We start from the raw sequence: 20,224 nt of genomic DNA, 5'->3' as shown, positions 1-20,224 counted from the left end.
ATAGGAGAGGCCGGGAGAGCTGCGCGCGCAAGATCCGAACCGGATTTCTGGGCATCCGCGACTGAGTACTTCCTTTAACAAGATGGCGGCAGGAAGCAATGGCGATCGTGCTAGACGCTGCTCGAAAAGCAATGCTGATTCTGGCTTCCTGGGCCTGCGACCCACGTCGGTGGACCCGGCGCTGAAGCGGCGACGGCGGGGCCCAAGAAATAAGAAGCGGGGCTGGCGGCGACTCGCTCAGGAGCCGCTGGGGCTGGAAGTTGATCAGTTCCTGGAGGACGTGCGGCTACAGGAGCGCACGACCGGGTACGTGGGGCGGAACTTCCGGGAGCTGGGCCCAGTGCGAGGCCGAGGGTGCTTGGGCAGCTTCCGGGGGGCTGGGGAACCTGCCCCAGGTAGCGCGCGAGTTACCAAATTTCGTAAGTAAGAATACAGGACCCCCAATTAAATTCGAATTTAGTGAGCAGTAATTAACTTTTTAGTAGAAGTAGGTCCCATGTACCCACCCTAGCTTGGTGCATTTTAAATATCAGGCTCTGGAAACGGAGGGGCGAGGCCCAAAGAGCCCCACGGCGGGAAGAGGGGGCTTGAATGAGGATGCTGAACCCCGAGATTTTAAAACTGTTCTCTTCCTCACAACTATAACTGATGGTCTGCATTTCTGTCCCCCAGTGGCTTAGTGTCAGAGGCCCCTGATGAAAAACTGTTCTTCGTGGACACTGGCTCCAAGGAGAAAGGTGAGGTGGGCTTTTGTGCAGCAGGACTACCGTTGACTGTTATGTGGCCTCGAGCTTCTGAGAAGATCTGTGTGAAGGCAAACACCTGCTCAGATTTCAACTTGAACGAGAGCATTTTGGATGGGTGAAAAGAAGACAATGTGGGGGAGGCTGAGGATGTAGCCCAGTGTTCCAGCACTATCCTGATGGTTCCATCCCAGCGTTGTAAAAAGCTTTTTCTTTTCTTTCTTTCTTTCCTTTCCTTTCTTTCTTTGCTATGCACAGGTAAGCCAGGTAGAGTTTGCTTTGATAAGTTGTCATCTGTTAGCTGCAGAAAAGTCAGTCATGTTGCCTACTTTAAATCAGATCTGAGCCGGATCCAGTGACACATGCCTGTAATCCCAGCAACTTGGGAGGCTGAGGCAGGAGAATCACAAATTCACAGCCAAACTCAGCAATTTAACAAAGCCTTAAGCAACTTGAGACACTGTCTTGAATTTTTTTTTTTAATTAAAAAGTGGGGGGCCTAGGTGTGACTCAGTGGTTAAGCACCCCTGGGTTCAGTTCCCTGGTGCCAAAAAAAGAAAAAGAAAAAGAGATCTGTTTTAGTTAGTAAGATGAGGTTTTGTAAGAACAAAAAGATGTATTTTAAACACTAGGTAACATGCTTACTTTAATTTGCCAGCAAGCATCGTGGTTGGGACCTGCTCTAACAAGTGGACTGAGAGTGGATTGGGGATTGCTTTGATGAGTAATAGGGATTACATCAGTTATGTAGAAAAACAAACTTTTATATGTGGTGGCCTGGTAGGAAAGATGGTGGAATGAAATGGACATCATTATCCTAAGTACATGTTGTGTACAACTGGAGAAATGAAAAATTGTGCTCTGTGTGTACAATGAATTGAAATGCATTCTGCTGCTATGTATAAAAAGTTAGAACAAGTAAATAAGTTTTTTAAAAAAGGGAAATAAAAAAATACGTGACCTGCTTTAATGAGGGGTCTTCTTTAGGAGGGCAGTTAGTTTTCCTGAGCAAGGGAGAAAGCTACTCTAACAGCATGATGTCCCCAGTGAACTTGTGAGAGGTCAAGGGTCTATTCAATGGAAACAGGACCCTTTCCAGTGAGCAAAAGATAATGAAAGGAGCTGCTTTGAAGCACAGGGGCTTTGAATGAGCAGGTGAAGATGGTTGTTTACAGAGTCACTTTTACAGAGGTGGGGACATCAGTCCGAGGATGGGATGGTCATCAGGGGCCTAAGGGCCTGTTGCGGTGAGCAGGAAACCTTTAGGAAGCAGAGAAGACGCACACGGAGGCTGGAGCTGGAGCTCAGGCAGAGCACTTGGCTGGCACGTGTGAGGCCCTGGGCTTCATCCCCAGAACCACAAAAAAGACAGAGAAGATGGTAGTGCCGTGAGCACCCAGGGATCCCTGTTGTGCTTCTGTAATGAGCACGTTGCTATGGTGCACAGTGGGGTCCTCACTGAGGAAGCCCAGGGGAGGAGCCCCTCTCTGTAGCCTCAGGGGTTGTGAAAGGTGCAGTGCCTGCTATGTTTTGCTTTAGTCTTACTTTTGCTGGTTGGCCTTTGAAGGAAACAGCAGAGGACACTGCAGGGCCGTACTGGGTCCTGAGTATGCCTTTGGGTGCTCCCTACATCTCAGTGTCACTTGACTGCTCTCTTTCATTCTGTGGCCCTTTTCTGGCTGCACCTGGAGCCTCTCAATGTGGGGCTGTGGATGTGACTCCTCCCGTGTCCCCAACCTGCCTATGCTGGCCCACGATGTGGGTATAGTGAGGGTCAGGACTTGGCCACTCTGGGCCCTACCTTTGGGGGCTCTTCCCTTACCTGGGAGTCTGGGGTCCTCTGGGTGTGCCCTGGGATAGTGTGGGTTGCAGGCCTGTGGCTCCTATGGAGCTGAAATGGGATTGGGGAGGCTGGTCTTGGGCAGTGGGGGAGTCTGAGGCCTCCATCCCTTCTTCTTCCACTCCAGAGCGGAAAAGGAAGAAGACTCGGGTCCAGAAGAAATCGCTGCTCCTCCAGAAACCCCTGCGGGTGGACCTTGTCCTTGAGAACACATCCAAGATCCCTGCCCCCAAAGAGTGAGTGTTCTACCAACACTTAGTTCCATCCTTCTGCCAGAGACTGGCTTTGAGGGACTTCCTGGGGGTGGAGTGTTGGGGAAGTTGGTTAGGGTCAGACTTGGGTTTTAGGGGACTGGAGAACGAGGCTGGCTAGGTTGCTGGGCCCATGCCGTGGGGAGCAGTCTGGACCTGGCTAGGGGACAGGGCTGGGGGGGGGGGAGTCTGGGAGCTTGGCTAGGGGCGGGTCAGGCAGCACTGCAGAGGGGACAGGTGATGCCGAGGTGAGTTTTAACCTGGCAGGTGTGAGGTGCCAGGGGACGTCCAGGGCAGGGTTCTTGCGTTGTTGGGTCAAGCTCAGGAGCATGGCTGGGAAGAGGCCTCTGAAGGGCGAGAGGTGCAGTGTCTCTGGGGAGGGCTGGGCAGGGGCTGCCTCGGTGGCAGGAGCCTCTCCAACCTGCTGCCCTCTGCTGCTTCCTGCCCCCCGCAGCATCCTCGCTCACCAGGTCCCCAATGCCAAGAAACTCCGGCGGAAGGAGCAGCTATGGGAGAAGCTGGCGAAGCAGGGCGAGCTGCCCCGGGACGTGCGCAGGGCCCAGGCCCGGCTTCTCAACCCTCCTATGGCCAAGACCAAGCCTGGGCCCGAGGACACCATCCAGCGGCCCTTCTATGACCTCTGGGCCCCGGACAGTGAGTGTTCTTGGTGTCACCTGCTAACCGCTGGGACTGACATGGACAGTTGTGTGGTTTGCGTGCTGCATGGGAGCACTGCGTCCAAGGGCTGCCTCAGCAGAGTTGAGCACCCTGAAGTGGTTCCCTCTCCCCCGTGCTCCCCTTTCTGCAGTTGTGGGGTCTCACGCCTCAGCCTGGGGTTAGGGTCATTGCCTGAACCCAGTCTGGCCGTGGGCTGGCTTGGTGTTTGTGAATCTCTTTTCCTCACCTGAGCGTCAGAGCCAGTTTTTGGAAATGAGGAGGGGTTGGAGGGAGGCCCTGGGTGTCCCAATGCCAGAAGCCCCAGAGCTGCTCGCTGTCTCTGCAGACCCTCTGGACAAGCCGCTGGAGGGCCAGGATGCCTTCTTCCTGGAGCAGACCAAGAAGAAGGGAGTGAGGGTGAGGAGGGGAAGGCGGCTGGGGGCAGGGGCGGGGGCGGGAGCGGGGGCGGCAGGAGCCCTCTGCTTCCTGGCGGCAGTCTCTGTCTCTGCCTCAGTGCCTGCCATCCAGGTGACCAGGCTCCTGCCTGCTGTCCCAGCTCCAGCCTGGCTGGTGTGCCGCGTCCTTTCTCACCTGCAGACAGCAGAGGGGCTTAGTTCACGGGGCAGTTGGGGAATTTAGAGGTGACGTGGAGCCACTGTGGCCAGCACACTGGGCATTATTATTTTGTGGCCGTCTGTACTGGAGAAGGAGATGCTGAGTATTAGGAGCTAGCAACTAAATCTTGGGGTACAGCTTCATTCAGGGGCAGGTGTCGGCTTCCTGCTGGGCGCAGCAGCGCAGGCACAGGAGCCTGTAGAGGCTGAGGGTGCAGCACCATGGCACCAAGACCTGGGAGGGGTGGGAGGTCTGGGGACGGGTTGGAGTCGGAAGCCTTGCTGGAACAGTGCCAGCGGCTTAGGGACGCGGAGGCGGGCGGCGCCGGCAGAGACTGCTGGCCAGCAGGTGCACAGGCCGCCAGGTAGGACAGGCACTGTGCAGGAGCCTGGAGGAGGCCAGTGCAGCGGGGGGCTGCAGGCCAGGTGGCGGGGTTGTTGTGACTGGGGTTGGGGAGGCCACCAGAGGGTTTCCCGCAGGACGCAGAGCAGTGCAGGCACTGGGCGAGCGCGAGGGGCCAGGTTCACCGGGAGCCAAAGTTATTTGGTGGTTCCTGAGCCAGTGTGGGCTGGTGGGGACCAGGACAGAGTTCCAGGACAGAAGCAGCAGGTTCACAGGGGCTGGGTGTAGAGAGCTCGCATGGCATCCACGTGACCCCTTTTCTTGTGAGCGGTGACCTTTGCTGGGACACAGACCTAATGGAGAGGAGGAGCAAGCACTCCTGGAGAGTGCAGGGGGCACTTGAATCACATGTGGCCTTGTGAAAACGCAGGTCCTGGTGGCTCACATTCCCTACGAGCTCCGGGCTCCCCTGGGGTTCTCTGGCCACACTGACCAACAAGACTCTAGAACAAGACTCTAGAAAGCATTTTTCCATTGTGCCTTGCTCTGCCGGAGGGGGGCGCTCAAGCCTCTGTGGCACAGCTGGAGGTGTAGTGATGCCACTAAGCACTCCCACCCCAGGGGACGACACCATGTGGCCTGTCACCTGGAGAGCTGACAATCCTGCCAGCGGGCAGCTCCCCTGCCCCCAGGACATCTGTCTGCCACTGGAGATGCTGGGTCCCACAGGCCGCGTAGCCAGGCAGCTGCAGCCCTGCCCTCCTGGGCCTGGGGCCCAGCACTTTGGGTCGTGAGGTTGCAAGCGCCAGGCCTCCCGGGCTGTCTGGTCTGTTGGTGCTGCTGTGACAGAACCCTGGAGGCTGGGAGATGAACAAGGGATAGAGGTTTATTGCTTGCAGTGTAGAGGCTGAGAGCCCAGGACGGAGGCGGCAGCAGGTCTGGTGTTTGGCGGGGGCTGGTCTCTGCCTCCTGGGGGAATCTTGAAGCCTAGTCTTCGCCCCGGGAGGCGGAAGGTGAAGTGGGGACGCTGGTGAAGCCCCTCCAGGAGGAGTCACTCTGGGACTCGCTCACCTCCTGGAGGCCCTGCCGCCTCATGTCATCACATGGGCAGTTAGGCTTCAGTGTGAGTTTTAAGGGACACCTTCAGGCCTCAGCCTGGGCCTCAGCCTGCCTTGGCCTTACCTTCCTTCAGCGGCCACCTCGTCTCCACATCAAGCCCTCCCCGGCACCTGCTGTGGAGGTGACACCTGCAGGAGCCTCCTACAACCCGACCTTCGAGGACCACCAGGTGGGTACAGGCCCCAGCCCGGCCCTTCTGGGTCCAGCTCTGCTGCTCGGTCACTTTGCCGTGCCAGCCCTGTGCTGGGTGGCACTGGGGACTCGGATGAGACCGAGAGCCCTCTGAGGTCTGTTCCTAGACAGCAGTGACCCAGGGTGGCTGGGGCTGGGAGTGTGGCCCTTGCCCAGCCGGGGCGGCCTGGAAGGGGGGTGTCTGCGCTAAGAAGGCTGAGGAGGGGAGTAGGCTTTCCAGGCGGAAGGAACAGTGTGTGCAAAGGCCCGAGGTGGGGACCCAGCACCTTTCAGGAGGGAAGTCCTTGACGTAGATGCCAAGACCTCAGATCCAAAGATGGGCAGCGTGGCAGCGGGGAGATCTGAGTTCAGGTTCACTTCCCAGTCATTTGTTGGAGCACAGATATTGTGAGCCAAGGTGACAAAGCCCCTTCGTGCTCCCTGGAGGGGCACGTCTCAGGGACAGGGTGCTAGAGAGTTCAGGGTCACTGCCCCAGGTGCAGATCCAGTGCTGGGAGGTGTCCAGTTGTCAGGCGGCCTCTCCGCCAACCACGAGGAGAGGACGTCCCCGAGAAAATGCATGTGACGGGGGGCGGGGGGGGCATGCATCCATCACCCCTGCAAGAAGCTGACCGCCCATTTGCTGTTGCCACCGTGTCCCCGCCTCCTCTAGACTCAGGCATCCCCACTCTTCCTGGCCTAGGAGCCTGTTTATTGTGGACATTTTATTTTGGTGAAATTCTAGTGTGTAGCAGCCGCAGAAGGGACAGGGCAGGTGTGAGGGTCGGTTAGAGCCCCTCGGGAGTGGCAGGGGCCTGAGCATGGGGCGGGGCTGGAGCAGGGCTTGGGACTTGCAGGAGCCCTTGTCCTCGTGTCTCTCTCTAGGCCCTGCTCTTGGCGGCCCATGAAGTGGAGCTGCAGCGTGAGAAAGAGGCTGGAAAGCTGGAGCGCAGGCTGGCCCTGCCCGCCACAGAGCAGGCGGCCACCCAGGTGAGCGCAGCCCACGCCCGCCCCGCCCCGCCGCTGCCCCCTACGCAGCTCCTGACCTGGCCCCCTCCCCAGGCGTCCACCTTCCGGGAGCTGTGCGAGGGGCTGCTGGAGGAGTCTGACGGGGAGGCCGAGCAGGACACGGGTGAGGAGCCGGAGGCCGGAGGTGCCGAGACCTCGCAGGCACCTGGCCGCCTGCCCTCCGTGGAGAAGAAAACAGAGCAGCAGCGGCGGCGGGAGAAGGCCGCGCGGAGGCTGGTGAGCCCTGCCCCGGCCCCTCCTGGACTCCTGTGCTTTCCCGCCCTGGCCTCCCCTCTGCCCTGGGCCTGCAGGTTCTGCTGTCTGGGGCCTCACCCACTGTCTCAGCTGGGACCGTCCAGCCACCCTGGGGAGGGGCAGCAGGGCAGTGAGCAGGGTGCAGCCCCTGCCTGGGCTCATGGCGGGGACTGAGGGCCAGAGACAATATTGGAGGTGATTCCGGAGCACAACTAGTGAGGGACGTGAGGGACACTGATGGGCATGGAGGTGACAGGAGAGGCTGGGCCGTGGGCTTGGAGGGCCTGGTGGGGCACATGGTGAGTCTGACCCCTCCCCCCTGTGCCCTCAGAGGGTGCAGCAGGTGGCGCTGCGGGCTGCCCGGCTCAGGCACCAGGAGCTCTTCAGGCTGCGGGGGATCAAGGCACAGGTGGCCCAGCGGCTGGCAGAGCTGGCAAGGCGACGGGAGCAGCGGCGGATTCGGCGGCTGGCCGAGGCAGACAAGCCCCGCAGGCTGGGGCGGCTCAAGTGAGGCCCGGGCTTGGCTTTGGGAGGTTGGGACGCCCTGGCACAGGAACACCTGGGAGACTGCCATCCCTCCACACTGTGTCCCCTGAGGCCCGATCTCCCCAGGAGGCTTTGGACTGGGGTTTCTGGGTGTGCTGGAGTATAACCCCTCCGTGCCCTGCATTCCCACGTTCCCTGCGTTCCCATGTTCCCAGGTACCAGGCTCCTGACATTGACGTGCAGCTCAGCGATGAACTGTCCTGCTCGCTCAGGACCCTGAAGGTACCTGCCCACGGCCAGCGTGGTGCTCTGGAGCCCGTGCCCAATGATGACACCATCCTTGCTCCCCGTGCCCCCAGGGGCTATGGGCGACACCTTGGCTGCCCTTGGGCTGGGCCGGCTGGGCCGTTGCCTGGGGGCTGAGGGCACGAGGTTCTGAGGGGGGCGGGTGACGGCTGGGGCCAGTGACTCTCGGAGTCTTTTGGTCCAGCCTGGTTCTTGTTGGATGCCCTCACCCTCTTCAGTCCTGTGAGGTCTTCCTGAAGCTCAAGACAGACCCTATCCCTCCCCTGCTCCGAACCTGCCTGGCCCCTCCCCAAATCAGGAGCCCTAGGAGGCCTGGCCTGGCCTTGGGGGTGCAGCCAGCGGGGGCTGCCTTAGTGACACCTTCTCTCTGGCCGGGCCTTTGCCCCATTGTTTCCTGGGACTGGTGTTTCCTCTTCCGCTTCCCCTCCAGCCCCTTCCTGCTGATCCAGACCCACCATGGGGCCAGGTGCAGCGCCTGGCCTTTGGCTGGCCCTGCCTTCGAGCAGTGGAGGTCTGCCATCCTGCTGAGGCTCCCTCTCTTCCTGCAGCCCGAGGGCCACATCCTGCGTGACCGCTTCAAGAGCTTCCAGAGGAGGAACATGATCGAGCCTCGGGAGCGGGCCAAGTACGGGCTCAGCGCTGGGGTGGGGGGTGGGACCCCGAGCGTGGTGAGGTTGCTGGTCCCTCATCTTCCCTAACATCCCCATCCTTTCTCCAGGTTCAAACGCAAGTACAAAGTGAAGCTGGTGGAGAAGCGGGCGTTCCGCGAGATCCAGTGAGCAGCTCCCTTTCCCGAAGGAGGGGGCAGGCTGGGTTCTGGCTGGGATGGAAACAGTTTTCATTTACTTGAACCCAAAGGGGCCTTTCTTCCTGGGGCATTTGCCAGTCCCAGGGCCCTTGCCAAACCCAGACTCCCTTGGCCAGGCCTGAAAGAGGATCAGCCCAGCATCTGAACTCTGAGTGTGGGCGTGTGGGTCGCCAAAGGTGCATTGAGTGGGCAAGGATGTGGGACCCGCCCATCTTCCCTCAGCCTCTCTCCTCTGTCTGCAGGTTATAGCGGCTGATGCCAGCGCCCTGCTCCTCAGTGAAGCACCTCTGAGCCACATGTGCCCACCTGTCTGTGATCCCAGTGGCTCAGGAGGCTGAGCAGGAGGATCTCAAGTTCTAAGCCAGCCTCAGCAACTTAGCAAGACTGTCTCAAAAAATAAAGAGCTGGGGATGCTGCTCAGTGGGAAAGCAGGTTCAGGCCCTAGTCGTGAAAAAAATAAAGCCTCTTCCACCGCCCCAGGGCTGCATGGCTTTCTTCAGCCACTGAGCTGCCCTCCCTGCAGTCTCTGCACATCCCCCTCCGCGCACAGGGGGTTGGGACCATAATGTTATTTTCCACCAAAGCCTGGTGCAGACCCAGGCTCTGTCAGGCCATCAGCCATTGGAGAAGATGCGGAGCCTCAGACAGACAGCCACATGTGGCTGGTGGCAGACACAAGCCCAAAACCAGAGAAAACTGGAGGTGGGAGGTAAGGGGCAGGCCAAGCTGCAGGTCTGGCTGGCACTGCGGGTGGCCACTCCTGCTGTGCTGAGCTAGGGCCTGTGCTCTGAGGTGCTCAGCTGCTGTTGGGGAAGGGGAGGCTGAGCCCCTGTGTTCTCGGGGGGAAGGTGGTGCCAGGGATTGAACTCGGGCACTTGACCACTGAGCCACATCCCCAACCCAATTTTTGTATTTATGGTCTCAGTTAGTTGCTTAGCGTCTCGCTCTTGCTGAGGCTGGCTTTGAACTCTCGATCCTCCTGTCTCAGCCTCCTGAGCTGCTGGGCCCTGCGCTGTTCTTGAGCAGGTAGATTAATGTAGTGAAGCGTCACTGCTGCTGGTTAAGGGGCTACAAGCATTTCCATTTCATAGGTGAAGAGATGGACACATCACAGCAGCTAAATTATGGAGCCAACCCAGGTAGCTATCGGTAGATGAGTGGATCAAGGGGATGTGGTGCGTGTACACAGTAGAGTATTGCTCAGCCATGAAGAATGAAACTGGCATTTGCCAGGACAGTGCCAAGTCAAGGGCCAGATGTCTTCTCACGTGGAGGCAAAGCAAACGGGTGGTCAGTGAGGTGGAGTGGGGAGGGAGGCAGGGTGGAGGACACATGCTGTGTGTGAGGCACTGATGAAAGGCATGCGGGGTGGAGGAGGGAGACCGGGGCAGCGGGCAGCAGGGCAGGTGTGATCACGTCCAGCCGGGTGTGGCCGGGTCCAGGTGACCCAGCTCTTGGGTGCAACTGCTGCTCTCCCTACAGAGCCAGCCAGACACCATGGTGCTCAGGAAAGGCGTGCTCAGTGGTCAGGCACCCTGGGTTCGATCCCTGTGCAGCCCCCCAAGAAAAATCCTAAAAATAGTTCCACAAAAGTGTCCTGCCTCCGAGTCTGGAGTCACTGGCTCACAGGCATGTGGCACCGTGCAACCCCTGCTCCTGTTTTTGTGAGAGATGTTTAAACCCTGCATTCTGCAGGACAAACTACTCTGTTTTCTAAGTCACGGTCGCAAGGCGGCTGTCACCTGGCCTCTGCCTGCCACTGTCCTTCGAGTGCCTGCTGCTGCACTGCCTGGAGATTCTGCTCGCTGGAGTTTGATTTAGTCACCTGCACGTGACCTTTCGGTTTCCAGGAAGTGTCCCGAGCTCACTGTGCATGTGGGGGCCTCTCGGTGTCTGGACATGGCAGGGCGTCCTTGTCCTTTCTCACAACTGCCTGGAATCCCCTCCTGTGGGATGCGCACATGACTCACCTGTGCCAGGCCGTGTCACTGCTCCTTGTGATGCTGGGGTGAGCCTTGGTGTCCTGCCCTTTCTCTGTGCCGTAGGATGACCACCTGGAAGTGGACCTCTGGGCTGCTGTGTGTCGGCCACAGGTCGTTCAGTTTGGCTCAAGTGCTCTCCAGATAGGCTGGGCCGGAGTCCTCCTCTCCAACAGCACAGAGCCCATCTGTATCCTGGCAGTTTTCCTACGGTGTGACTTTGCTGTGCCTGTTATCAATGAAGTTGAGTGTTTCTTCGCGATCACTGGCCATCTGTATTTCCTCCTCTGTGCTGGTTCAGACCTTTTGACCATTTCCCTCCAGGGATGTTTGCGTTTGTTTATTTGAAGTAACTCTTTATTTGTGGTGGATCTGAACAGTATCATACATATTATAAACATTCCTCCCAGGCTGCTTTTCCTCCTTTGTATATAGTGTCTTTTGTAAAGCAGAAGTGTTCACTGTTTTCTGTTAGTCTTTCCCTGTTCTATTACGGTCTTTGAGAAGGTTTCTCCGGGACAAGATATATTTATAAGAAAGAACAAGCAATTTATAAAAGAAATGGATGAGGTGAAAGAAGGCAGGGCTTCCCTCTTTCTCTACCACATGCCACAGAGTATCGTGACTTTAAGGGGCTATTTCTGCTGTTCCTCCCCCTCTCCCATTTTAAGTAAAGAGGAATGTTCTATGAGGCCAGGGCTGTGGCTCAGTGGCAGAGCGTTTGCCTAGCACGTGTGAGGCACCGGGTTCCATCCTCAGCACCAGAGATAAATAAATAAATAAATAAAATAAAGATATTGTGTCCATCTATACCTTAAAAAAAAAGTATAAAAATTGTTTTACAGATAAGAAAACAGCTCTCTGTGTTTGAGTGGGATGGGACAGGTGGCAGGGGTAGTGGGTGGAAGTGACAATGAAAGCCTTCGGGGCCGAGGGTCCTTGGTCAAGCCCTCGCCCAGCAGCACACAGAAGGAAGGGAGAGCCTCCAGGCCCTGCTGAGGGTGGATTGTGGCCTCTCACCTGGAAGTGCACATGGGAATGAGCCTCCGGGAAGGGGAGGGAGCCTCTGGCCAGAGGTGGTGTGGTGGGGGTGGCCACAGACACTCAAGGACGAGTTCTGCGGCCTGGACACGCAGTGTCCTCAGGAAGCCTTGCTGTATAACTGCCGGGGGAAATGCGTCTGTAGCAGAGGCGCACGTACGTGCACTTCACCCGTCTGGATTCTGCATCAACCCAAGAGCTGGGAGGACAGGCCGCTGTTGATGACCTTGGGACTGTAATGCCCCTGGGTCTGCAGCTTCCTTTGACACGCATCAGACAATGAGGTGGATGAACGGGTGGCCAGGCTGGACAGCTGCAGACAGGACAGGGAGCAAGTATTAACAAGGGAATCAGGAACCCAGTTGCTGGACACAGGGTGTTCTCAGGGAATTCTCTCAACTCTGCTATTTGAAAAATTTTCCTTGGATGCATCCCTAGAATCCCAGCTACTTATGACACAGTCTGAAGTATCACAAGTTCAAGGCCAGTCGTGGCCACTTAGACTGTCTCAAAAAATAAAAAGGGCAGAGGGTGTGGCCCAGTGGTAGAGCGTCATGGGGATAATCCCCATTACCACCAAAAACTTTTAAAATCCCCAGGAGTCATGGGGGTGGGGGGGATCTTGGGATCTTCTGTAAGGCTGTGATGCAGCTAAGGCCTCTGGGCACTCACTTCCCAGTCCCATCCAAGGTCCTGCTCCTTTTGAATCTGTAACATGGTATGATCTCTCCTAAATAGAACCGTGTTGGGTCTTGGAAAACTTCAGGCACTGTCAAATCTGGATATGCCTGACCATCATATTAAAATGTTGGAAGGGGGCTGGGGTTGTGGCTCAGTGGCAGAGCACTTGCCTAGCACGTGTGAGGCCCTGGGTTCGGTCCTCAGCACCACATAAAAATAAATAAAATAAAAGCATTGTGTTCATCTACAACTAAAAATTTATATATATATATTGGAAGGGCTCCAGGGTAATGGCTGAAGAAATCATACACCGCACTGCGCAATGGGCCTCACTTGGCTGTTAGGATGGGCCTCACTTGGCTGTTAGGGTGGAGCCCACCTGACGGCCGCATCAGATACGCGGACTTTGCACTTGAGACCTAGGTCCTGACTTTGAATCCCAGCTGTGAGGCATGTGCAGGTTACTCAACCTCTCTGTGCCTCCACCTGCAGCATGCAGGTAATGGCAGTGCCTATTTTGCTGCGTTATGACAAAGGTGCAGTCAGGCTGTGCGTGAGAACACTTAGGACAGGGCTGGGCGCACTCACTTAAGCCCTGAGTGTTGGCTATAATAACCACGGTTAGGGAAAACATAAAGTCGTGGAAACTTGCGATCTGTGCCAGAGACGCCTCGCAAATGCTGTGACCTTTGACAGGCTGATTTCACCCTTGGGAAGTGTTGTAAGAAACGCCAGGAACTCGGGAAGGCCTAAGGCAAAGCGGGGTGCGGAGAATGGAAGGAAATGGAGCCCCGGCCTGGGCAGGCGCCACCACTCGGGGAGGCCCCTGCGCCCAGCAGTCCAGGGGCCGGAAGCCCTGCAGTAGGCTTTGTGGGAACCAGTGGGCGGAGCCTTCCACCGTCCACACTGGCCTTCATCCAACAAGTCCCTGCCAAGTCCTGTGGGCGGGGTGTCCCAGGGTTCTACTCCTTATTTTTTCCAGAGTTTCCTTTTTTTTCTATAATGAACATCCCCGCCCTTGCCTCTTAATAAACGTTACTGGGGACTGAACCCAGGGGCGCCTAACCACTGAGCCACACCCCAGCCCTTTTTGAGGCTGGCGATCCTCCTGCTTCAGCCTCCTCGCCGGGATTACAGGCGCGCCACCAGGCCAGGGAGGAGCAAACATTTTTTTTTTTTTTTTCCTTTTAAATAGGAGCCCGGAGACCGGGGATGAAGTGGGGGCAGAGCTTGCCTAGCATGCACAAGGCCCTGGGCTCATCCCTTGCACGGCAAAAACCACCCACCAACAAAACCGCACGACAGGTTAACCGAGGGGGGACAACTCAGCTACTTGGGTTTGGGGCGGAGAAATTTGTGTTGCCTGTTGTCCAGATTAAGCCCAAGCCACCACTGGGCTTGTCAGTGATGTAAATGAACTCAGGGGACCCGGCAGGGAGACGGTCAGATTGTGGGTTGGGTGGCTTTTGAGGCGGTGGAGAGGGTAGGGCAGTCCCCGCAGAGAGGAGCACCGGGCAGGAGGGGGCTCATCCTTAAGAAGTGCCCAGGGTCCACGGTGGAGACGCCCCCAGTGACCTGCTGAGAGCGGGCTGGTGGCGCCACCTGCGGTCCTGCGAGAGCATTAGCGCTAGCGAGCCCCACCCCGAAGGGCAGGAGGGGGGACCACCCAGCGCAGGGTCTCCCAAGTTAAGGAGGGTCGAGTTGTTGGAGGAAGTGGCCGCCAGGGGACGCCCGCGTCAGGAACCTGAAGGCCCTGGGGTTCCCACGAGAGAACAGGTCCCTTCAGGGGGTCTCTGGGTTCCTGGTGGGGGTGAGACCTCGCTCCTGTTTCCATCTGGTAAGGAACCCCCTCCCCTCTGGCCCCCACCAGGACTCAGCCCTGGGAGTGGAGGAGTGGGGGTGGGCAGGGTCTGGAGCTGGGAAGGGACTGGTGGGGTGGGGCCAGAAGTTGGTAGGACAATCTGTGTGTACAAGTCCTTGTCATTTTTCAGGCCTCAGCCCCAACAGCATCCCATCCTGTCCCTTTCCCCATTGCCAGACTGAGACCTCACCCAGAACCCCTGGGGGCTGGCAGGCATCAGTGAACTCTAGGGAAGAAATCTCAGGGTATCACATGTTCCAAAGCCAAGATGGTCTGGGGTTCCCCACAGGTTCCCGCCTTCCAGCCCTGTGAGTCTAGAGAAGCTATTGGGACCTGGAGGAAACAGCCAGGAGATGGTGGGACTTGATTCTCAACAAGCAAAACCACCTGAGCTTCTGGACCCCACTGTGCCTGAAGCCCTCCCTTGGACTTTTCAGACATGGGAAGCCACTGCTTAAGCCAATTACAACTCGGTTTCCGACACAACAGGAGGCTTGTCTAAGATTCGCCTGGATGCCCCACCCTCCTCTCCTCTGCCTTCCCTAGTCTCTCTGCTGTCTGTCCCAGTGGGACCACATCTAGACCTACTCCTCCAGGAAGTCAGCCTGGACTGAGCCTTCTACCCACCCACCACCACGAGGTAGAATCTGAAGCTATTCTTGACTCCTAGCTTTTGAGGCAGGGGCCTGGTTTCAGGTCTGCTCTGTCTAATTCTCCTCTGCTAAAGGGGTAAAATGTGCATCTTGCATGGAGAAGGTGTGTCAAAGGTGCTACAGGGCAGTGACCAGCCGGGAGGCCCCTGCAGAGGTCCTGGGATTTAATCCTGGACTCTTCGACAGCTGTGTGGCTTTGGGTAAGTCACTCAACTTCTCTGTGCCTTGAGAGATACTAAGTTTCTAGCATTAAATGAAGTAATGCATGTAAATGTTTGCAACACGGAAGTGTTGTGTGAGTGTTTAATATCAAAGAGGTTAAGAAGTGGGGGGCGGGGAGGACATCCAGGAAAGACCAGCATCATCTCTGGGCCAACTTACCTGGTTTCCAAGGTGATGAGAGGAATGGAATCTGGGATGGCCACATACTGTAACAGGTACAGGTCGGCTCCAATGTCACTTGGGAAAAAAAAAAAAAAAAACACCTTCCTGCCTTTTCTATATGGAGAAAATGAAATAGCCGATTAGAGGAAGTTCTCTCCTTTTTGGGAGCGGGTGCTGGGGACTGAACTCAGGGGCACTCGGCCACTGAGCCCCAGCCCCAGCTCTGTTTTGTATTTTGTATAGACGGGGCTCACTGAGTTGCTGAGCACCTCGCCGTTGCTGAGGCTGGCTGTGAACTCGTGATCCTCCTGCCTCAGTGTCCAGAGGATCTGGGGCTACAGGTGTGCGCCACGGGGATGGGCTGAGGTCCTTACAAAACAAAACAAAACATTCCATGCTGGATGCAGTGGGCATGTCTGTCGTGACAGTGACCTGGAAGGCTGAGGCAGGAGGGTCACAAGTTTGAGGCTGGTCTGGGCAACTTAGCAGGGTCCTATCTCAAAATCAAACAAGTGAAAAGGGCTAAGAGTGCAGATCAGCGGGAGAACCATCCTGGGCTCAACCCCCAGTACTGCAGAAAAAGTTCTGGCTAAAAAAACGTGCAGGCAGGCTGGGGCTGTAGCTCAGTGGGTAGAGTGCTCGCCTCACATGCACAAGGCCCTGGGTTCGATCCCCAGCACCGAAAAAAAAAAAAAAATGCAGGCGGGAGGACCACAAATTTGAGGCTGGTCTGGGCAACTTAGCAGGCTCGCTGCCCTGGCCTGGGTCCCATTTCCAGCCCCACAGATAGAGGAGGGGGAGGATCCAGATCTTGAGGGGGGCTGGAGGGCACTGCAGTGACCAGAATCCAGGCCAGCCCCAGCCTCGGGTGGACAGAGTGCTCTGGGTCCCTGCCAGTCATGAAGCAGTGGGTCTGTCCTTGGGACTGCCAGTGCCTTGCAGCAGGTCACTGGAGCTTCTGGTGACCTCTGGCTCAGGTGCCTGTTCCAGGTGGCAGAGAACGGCAGAGGGGCTGCCAGGAGAGTGCTGAGCCTCAGTCCATCATCTGGAGCTCCAGACAGATGCAGCCACCAGGTAGCAGTGGCCACTGGTGTGCACTGAGAGCTGAACAGCAGGAGGGGCTCGGAGGGTGAAAGAGAGGGAGAGGAGGTCGATTCACGGGACAGGGTGCCATCTCCAAGATCTTCCATCTGAGGAGAGCCTCAACTAGTTAAGCTGTGGCCTCCTCATCTACACACCCATTAACCCCTAAATCCACCCATGCATCCATCTACCCACCCATCAATCCATTCATCCTTCCATCCATCCGATCATTCATCTACCCATCCACCAATCCACCGACCCACCCAACCACCCATCCATCTATACATCCATCCATCCATCCAACCATCCATCCAACCATCCTTCCACCCACACACCCATCCATCCACCCATGCACCCACCCATCCACCCATCCACACAACCATCCACCCACCCACCAATCCACTGACCCACCCATCCATCCACCCACCCACCAACCCACTGACCCACCCATCCATCCACCCACCCACCGACCCATCCACCCATTCACCCACACATCCATCCACCACCCATGCACCCACCCATCCACTCATCCACCCATCCTTCCACCCACCCACTCACCCGCCTACCCATCTACTCCCCCAAAAACACACCTATCCATCCATCCACCCACCCATCCATCCATCCACCACCCACCCAACCATCCATCACCCATTTACCCATCCATCCACCCACACATCCGCCCACCCATCTATTGATCCACCCACTTACCCATCCACCCACCCACCCATCCACCCATATACCCTCCCACCCATCCAGCCACTCTCCCACTCATCTACCCACCTATCCACCTGCCCACCCATCCATACATCCAAAAATCCATCCACCCACCCATCAATACATACACCCACCCACCCACCCACAAAACCACCCACACATCCACGCACCCATTCACCCACCCATCCACCCACCCACAGACCCACGCATCCACCCCCCATCCATTCACCAAGCCCGTCCACCCATCCGCCCGTCCACCCATCCACCCGTCCACCCATCCAACCACGCACCCATTCACCCACTCACCCTCCCACCAATCCACCCATCCACCCACACATCCACCCATCCAGCAACCCATCCATCCACTCACTCATCCACCCACACACCCACCTACCCATCCACCCATCCATCCACTCACTATCCACCATCCATCCATCCACCCGTCTGTCTACCTCTCCACCTACCCACCCATCCATCAACCCATCCTCCACTCATCCACCCACCCACCAATCCACCCTTCCACCCACCCTTCCACCCACATACCCACCCATCCATCCACCAACCGACTCATCCACCCACTTACCCACCCACCCACCCATCGTCCTACCCATCCATCTACCAAAACACCCACCCATCTACCCATCTATCCCCCATCCACCCAGCCACCCACCCACCTGTCCACCCATCCATCCCCCACCCACCCATGCAACCACCCATTCACCCACCCACCCACCTACCTATCCATCCACTCACCAACCACCCATCCATCCACTCACCCATCTACCCTTCCACATACCCACCCACCCATCCTCCACCCATCCATCCACACTTCCACCCACCCACCAACCTATACATCCACCCACCCACCCATCTACCTCTCACCCACTCTTCCACCCATGCACCCACCCATCCAGCCACCTACCTACCCATGCATTCACCCACCCACCCAACTACCAACCAACCCATCCAGCCACCCACCCACCCACCCATCTACCCATCCATCCCCTCATCCACCCACCCATCTACCCATCCATCCCCCATCCACCCACCAAACCACCCAACCATCTACCCATCCAGCCACCTACCTACCCATCCATTCACCCACCCACCCAACCACCTACTGACACATCCACCCATTCACCCACCCAACCATCCATCCACCCACCCACCCACCTGCCCAACCATCCATCCAACTACCCACCCACCTGCCCATCCATCCATCCACCCATGCATCCACCCACCCACCTATCAATCCCCCCATCCATCCACCCACCCACCTACTCATCCACCCATCCATCTACCCACCCATCCATCCATCCAACCATACATACATCCACCCATCTACCCATGCACACACCCAGCAACCCACCCACCCATCCATCCACCCATCCATCCACCCACCCTCCCACTCACCCATCCACTCATCCAACCATCCACCTGTCCACTCACCCATCCACCCACCCACCCTCCTACCTATCCACCCACCCACCCATCCCCTCACCCATCCACCCATGCATCCCCCATCCACCTACCCACCCATCCACCCATCCTCCCACCTATCCTCCTACCCACCCAATCCATCAGCCTACCTGCCCTCCCACCCATCCTCCACCCACCCACCCACCCTATCCATCCATCCACCCACCCATCCTCCACCCATCCACCCATCCATCCATCCATCCATCCATCCACCCATCCATCCTTCCATTCACCACCCACCCAAGGCTTCCCAGAGTGCTCCCAAGCTCCTGTATACCCTACATTCTCTGTCTTGCCTGCACATATGTGTCCTGGCCCCTTTGGATATCATAGCCACCAGAGTAAGTCCTACCAGATTCCCGCCCTCTAAGTGCACTCCTGTATGTGTGGCACAGTAAACTCAAGAGGTCTCACCTGGAATCAGAGCATCTTTGCAAAATTCTGCCCCTAGTGAGAGAGGAGTTTGTAAGCTCTATTTCAAAACATGAACACTCTGAAATAGGCCTTTTCCCTTTAAGGACATAAATCTGCCTCCAGCCAAAGGTTTGTCTGGACAGGAAATGAAACGGATACCTCCTCTGACCCCCCCCCCCCCAGCATCCGAATTCCCAGCGTCTGGTACTTGCTGGAAAGAGATGAGCCTTATCGTGGGGCAGGAAGATGAGAATTCTCTTGGTGCTAACAAGTGACTTAGTCTCTTTCCTGGTTCACAGGAGCTTCTGCCTGACGCGGTTGTTCCAAACGTGTGTGCACATGCGGGGGAATGGTTGTTGTTTTATAAGTTCTGGGTTTTGTGAAAATGGGTCTCAACGGCAGCCTTTAAAAAAAAATTAGTTGTAGATGAACACAATACCTTTATTTTATGTATTTATCTTTATGTTGTGTTGAGGATCGAACCCAGGGCCTCCCACGTGCCAGGCAAGCGCTCTGCCGCCCCAGCCCAGCCCTCAACTGCAGCCATAGAGAAGCATCTCAACACTAGCTGTGTGGGCTGTGTGGGTGCCTGTGTGCATGTGTGCATGTGTGTGTGTGTGTGTGTGTATGGATAATGACACAGACAATCACGGAAAGTGAGGGAGGAGAAGGTCAGAGGAGAGAGGCCCACGGAGAAGCGACGTTGGAGCAAAGACCTGAAGGAAGGCGGAGGGAACCCTGAGTTACCTGAAGGAAGGGTCCCAGCCAAGGACCAGTAAATGCAAAAACTCAGAGACGTGCATCTCAGTGTGGATGCGAAGGAGGGAGGACAGAAGAAATCAAAGACACAGGAAGAAAGGAGACGAGGGGGCAAGGAAATGTGATTTTAATCTGAAGTTTTGCATGTCTCCCCTGGCTTGTCCTTTTGGGAAATCTGTAGGGTTTTTTTTTCAGTCCTGGGCTCTTTACCACTGAGCTACATCCACATCCACATCCCTTTTTCTTTTTCGAGACAGGGTCCTGCTAAGTTGCTGAGGCTGATCTCAAACTTGCTGTCCTGCCTCAGCCTCCTGAGTTGCTGCATTACAGGTGGGTGGCCCCATGCCCAGCTGTAAATCTGGAAATCTCAAGAGTTACCATAGATGCATCCACTTGTGAAAATTACCTTGCACATTGTTAATTAGCCCACTAATAAGTAGATTAAGCAAAGAGATACACAGAATATTTTTTTAAATTTAAAATCTAAGGAACTTTCCAGCATTGCCTATTCATCAGATAATGGAGATGGGTCACCCCAGGGGTCCCGAGGAAAACCAGACTGAGGTCATCCTGCT

At 56.7% G+C, this 20,224-nt stretch overlaps 1 protein-coding gene and 1 non-coding gene across 3 annotated transcripts; both read left to right on the top strand.

Annotated features, from left to right (window-relative positions):
• The first annotated feature begins 61 nt into the window (after positions 1-61).
• Positions 62-9,077, top strand: Nop53 (NOP53 ribosome biogenesis factor). Of its 2 annotated transcripts, XM_027945763.2 has the most exons (13): positions 62-306; positions 673-737; positions 2,711-2,819; positions 3,289-3,488; positions 3,838-3,908; positions 5,641-5,736; positions 6,624-6,728; positions 6,801-6,983; positions 7,333-7,508; positions 7,703-7,769; positions 8,342-8,418; positions 8,512-8,568; positions 8,844-9,077. In XM_027945763.2, exons 1-13 carry the CDS (start codon positions 83-85, stop codon positions 8,848-8,850), a joined length of 1,437 nt encoding a protein of 478 aa, XP_027801564.2. In that variant the 5' UTR covers positions 62-82; the 3' UTR covers positions 8,851-9,077. The 2 variants fall into 2 exon arrangements, with proteins under 2 accessions (XP_027801564.2, XP_027801565.2); XM_027945764.2 differs by lacking the exon at positions 8,844-9,077 and having other exon boundaries at positions 8,512-8,572.
• On the top strand, positions 7,807-7,915 carry LOC114101099 (small nucleolar RNA SNORD23). The gene has a single exon (XR_003584227.2). It is a non-coding gene; the product is annotated as a small nucleolar RNA SNORD23 (small nucleolar RNA).
• Positions 9,078-20,224: the final 11,147 nt, after the last annotated feature.

The sequence above is a fragment of the Marmota flaviventris genome, chromosome 18 (assembly GCF_047511675.1).
Source record: "Marmota flaviventris isolate mMarFla1 chromosome 18, mMarFla1.hap1, whole genome shotgun sequence".
NCBI lineage: Eukaryota > Metazoa > Chordata > Mammalia > Rodentia > Sciuridae > Marmota > Marmota flaviventris.
This window is presented reverse-complemented; position numbering and strand designations above follow the sequence as displayed.

Excerpts from the sequence above, each read along its gene's own strand:
- Nop53 (XM_027945763.2), top strand. The coding sequence starts at position 83 with ATGGCGGCAGGAAGCAATGGCGATCGTGCTAGACGCTGCTCGAAAAGC. Across the intron at positions 2,820-3,288 it reads AAGATCCCTGCCCCCAAAGA|CATCCTCGCTCACCAGGTCC; the intron begins GTGAGTGTTCTA and ends TGCCCCCCGCAG. Across the intron at positions 7,770-8,341 it reads GCTCGCTCAGGACCCTGAAG|CCCGAGGGCCACATCCTGCG; the intron begins GTACCTGCCCAC and ends CTCTTCCTGCAG.